The sequence below is a fragment of the Glycine max genome, chromosome 4 (genome assembly GCF_000004515.6).
Source record: "Glycine max cultivar Williams 82 chromosome 4, Glycine_max_v4.0, whole genome shotgun sequence".
NCBI classification, from domain to species: Eukaryota; Viridiplantae; Streptophyta; class Magnoliopsida; order Fabales; family Fabaceae; genus Glycine; species Glycine max.
This window is the reverse complement of record NC_016091.4, coordinates 45,862,382-45,866,054: the sequence shown is the minus strand read 5'-3', so window position 1 is coordinate 45,866,054 and position 3,673 is coordinate 45,862,382. Positions and strand designations below refer to the sequence as shown.

At 35.9% G+C, this 3,673-nt stretch overlaps 1 protein-coding gene across 3 annotated transcripts; it reads right to left on the bottom strand.

Annotated features, from left to right (window-relative positions):
• Positions 1–380: 380 nt before the first annotated feature.
• Positions 381–3,418, bottom strand: LOC100790055 (protein TAPETUM DETERMINANT 1). Of its 3 annotated transcripts, none has more exons than XM_014774828.3 (4): positions 3,286–3,418; positions 2,481–2,691; positions 2,198–2,320; positions 381–1,046 (listed from the first exon to the last, which is right to left on the bottom strand). In XM_014774828.3, the coding sequence occupies exons 2-4, from the start codon at positions 2,566–2,568 to the stop codon at positions 697–699; spliced, it is 561 nt and encodes a 186-aa protein (XP_014630314.1). In that variant the 5' UTR covers positions 2,569–2,691; positions 3,286–3,418; the 3' UTR covers positions 381–696. The 3 variants fall into 3 exon arrangements, with proteins under 3 accessions (XP_014630314.1, XP_040870936.1, XP_040870937.1); XM_041015002.1 differs by lacking the exon at positions 3,286–3,418 and adding an exon at positions 3,120–3,271; XM_041015003.1 differs by lacking the exon at positions 3,286–3,418 and adding an exon at positions 3,130–3,250.
• Between the last annotated feature and the right edge of the window lie 255 nt (positions 3,419–3,673).

Genomic DNA, 3,673 nt, shown 5'->3' with positions numbered 1-3,673 from the left:
TCTTTATAATCTGCATCCTCATTCTCTCTTCCACAGGTGATGGAGGTACTCATCGGCAGGGAGGGTCTGGGTCATGTCTTACACCATTGACGGAATGTTGTGATCAAGTATGATGGTAATCGCCGTCGTATCCTAATTCTCCTGCGACTCCCCATACCACATCAATATTTTTTCCTTTGAAAACAAACCAATCGTATATTCTCTTCCCTTTGCATTCATTTTCTTTCATTCTCACAATTTTAATTTTTTTATCCAAACATAAAATTTTAAAAATAAAAAAATTTTAATTAAAGTATTTAAAATTCTTAAAATTTAAAATTTCTCAAAATTTTAAATTCTTTCATCCAAATACATTCTTAATGAATTCACACAAACTAAAAAATGGAAAACGACTTTTAAGTAGTACTAGTATATCATCATCATCTCATCATCATACCCAAAACAACCAGAAACATAAGAAGAAAAAAAAAGCAAAGGCAAATTGGGTTTTGGTTGTTTGTAGCCATGTCCTCACTCTCCACATTTCCTATCTGTTAAAAAAATGTAAAAACACATTCCCATTTCCATTCGCATCCTCATTCCCATCACGTGCACAAGTGATAGACGCCCACATATTCATATACCTATAGTGTGTAGTATATACAAGTAAAAAGAATTAAGGGGTGTGATGTAATCATGCATGCATGATTTCAGAGTTCATACACAGACAACAGAGGAAACTGAGAGAGGGTAGAGGAAGGTGTTGGCATACTGGAATGAAATGGTGGCACCGTTGATCAAGGGCCTGCCATCATTGACGAGGCAGTCGTTGTAACGGAGGCGCTTGAAGAGCTTAGGGTTGATTAGGCGTGCAGAGCTGAACCAGCCGCATCTGAGGTGTATGCCAGAGATGTCGCATCCACTCACGCACATGTTCATTATCTCTACTGTGTAGGTCGGAATGCCACTTGGGAGAGGTGCTGTGGGGCCCTGGTTTATCACTACATCACTTTTGCTGCACTTCTCGCCCCATATTCGGTTTGGTTCCACTCTTTCATTGCCATTGCCTGTATCAATATTCGAAAAAAAAATGTTACATGAATACCTAGCTACCTGTAAACAGAGAAAAGAATATATATATATATATATATATATATATATATATATATATATATATATATATATATATATATATATATATATATAATAGGATTTATAATGTAAAAATTAAAATAAGAAATGATAATCAAATATTTGAAAGAATATAATATTTGTGTATCTTTACTTATTTTGAAAACAAGGAATCATCCTTACAAAATTTTCTCTCTCTTTCTTTCTCAAACACAATGCACATCTTTATTATTACTGTGTGATAGTACAAACAAAAAAGAAAATGACAGTCTCTGCTAGTGTAGGACCACCAGGAAACAATATCAGCAGAACCCGTCCATCGGTGCAGGAACCAACACCAAGACAAAACCTTATTATTATTGAGGTTTTTTATAATGTTCGAAAAAGATATAAAAAGTGAAACATTCCACAAACAAAAAGGCACAAACCAAAAACAAGCTCAAAAGCAACTTTCAAGTTCAACTGGGGTGAAAAGCCAATTATTCGAAAGGCTAGTGCTAGCTAGCCAAGAGTATTTATTTTCAACCCTAGTGGAGTTAAAAAGAAGAAAAAGGGTCAAAGAATTTTTTTTTAAAAAAAAAGCTACATTAAAATGGAGAATGAAAAGGACAAAAATATTATTTATAGAATTGAAACTTTTTTATCATATTTTTTTCTCTTTTCACTTCAACTAAATAACACAAACACACTATTATCAGTCATTCATTTGAATCATTTCTCCCTTTTTGTGTATTCTCCGATCGAACAAGCCAAAAAAATTGACGCTATTGACTATTGAGGGAAAGAAAAGGATCCTGTGGAGCTCAAATTACAAGTTCAAGTTCAAATTTAATGGACAAATTTTTCTAGTTAAATGGCCTTTTGATATGATTAGATTACACGATCCTGAACAGTCAGTTCCCATTCAGAGAAAACATACAAAGAAATACGGCAAAGGCATAATCTCAAACAAACAAGACAAAGGGGGCAACCTCAAAAAAGGAACACATAATCGTTCTCCCATGTAAAGACACAAGCACTAGTAATTACTACTAATAATTACTTAGAAATTAATAATGAAAAAATAAGAAAAGGAAAAAGGAATTACCACTGGTAAGGAGTTTGCGATGCGAATTAGGGAGGAACGTGTTGGTTACTTCATCCAAACCACGCGACAAGGACACCGCCGCCATGGTATCGGTGAGAGTCCCACCGCCGCCGCCGCCAAAATCTACAAAACGCGATTAACAACACAAGGAAGGACAAAAAAGACAAACAATTAAAGAAATGATTAACAATCATTCGCATAACATTTAAGTTAATGGACCTATTGTAGGAAATAAATCAATAGAAATGAACACACATATATTGTTAAGTGAAACGACAAGCACCTGTCAAAACGGCAACGAGTGCGATGGAGAAGACGGAGACGGTTACGAAGACGACGACAGCGATTCGTCGAACCGAAGGCGCTTCCATGAAACTAAGAACACCACGGCTCGTCGTTCGGAAGTTGAAATGGTTGGAACTAACTAGTAGTCACGGCATGGAAGGAGAGAAAGAGAGAAAAAGATAATAGTGTTTTTTTAAGTTTTCACAGATCTGCAGAAGAAGAAGAAAAAAAAAAGGTAAGGTCACATTCATATATAGACATCACATCATGTGAAGAAGCGAGTCAACGAGGCACGAATAGCCGTCGATTCGGAGAAAATGAAGTCAGTGAGTGTCACGGGGCTACGATGAGATGAGTGTGAGACCTAAAAAGAGAAAAGAGAAAAAAACGAAGCGTTCATTTCATTCAATCAAAAAGCCAGCTAGCTAGTATCTAAAAGCTAATACTACACCTACATCACACACACACACACGGTTTAAAAATTTGTTCGCAGTGAAAGCCAAAAACGAACGACGTTCATTCATTGCATTGCTCCCATGCATTTCTGTTGAGTTCTTCACCGGTAACCGTGTCGTTTGCGTTTTAAGGGAAAGAAGAAGACGAGTGAGTAAAAAGGAAAAGAAGAAGAGGAATTTACTGTGATTTACTTATTTCCTGCGCGGTGTAGGGTTTGGGTGTGTGAAGCGACCAAGGTGGCAGAGAATCGTCAAAAAAAAGTTGAAAGGCATTTATGAGGCAACACTAAACATTGGCATGGCAGAACAGAAAAGAAAGAAAGAGAGAGAGAGAATACTCCAACTTACTGTTACAGTGGTTGTGAGTGTTGGGTAGGTTTTGGTGGCTTTTTCTTTTTTTGTTGGTGTTGTAAATGGAAGCGTCGATGCTACGGGGACGCTGGCTTTTCGTCTTTTTCGTGTCGGGGAGGTTTTGGTTTTGGGCGTGTTTATGTATATGGGTAGGAATGAAAATTAGCCGAGTCGTTTGTTAAGGGTCTATGACTTAACATGACTTATTTATTATAAAAGTTAAGTTTAAACTTTTTAACTTGATAAGCCGATTTGTTTAATTAATAATAATAATAATAATTATTATTATTATCTATAATATTTTTATGATACTATGAACAACAGGATAAAGTGACATAACGTGTTTAAAGAGTTCCATTTGCATGTGGAAAATTTTTAAAAAGAA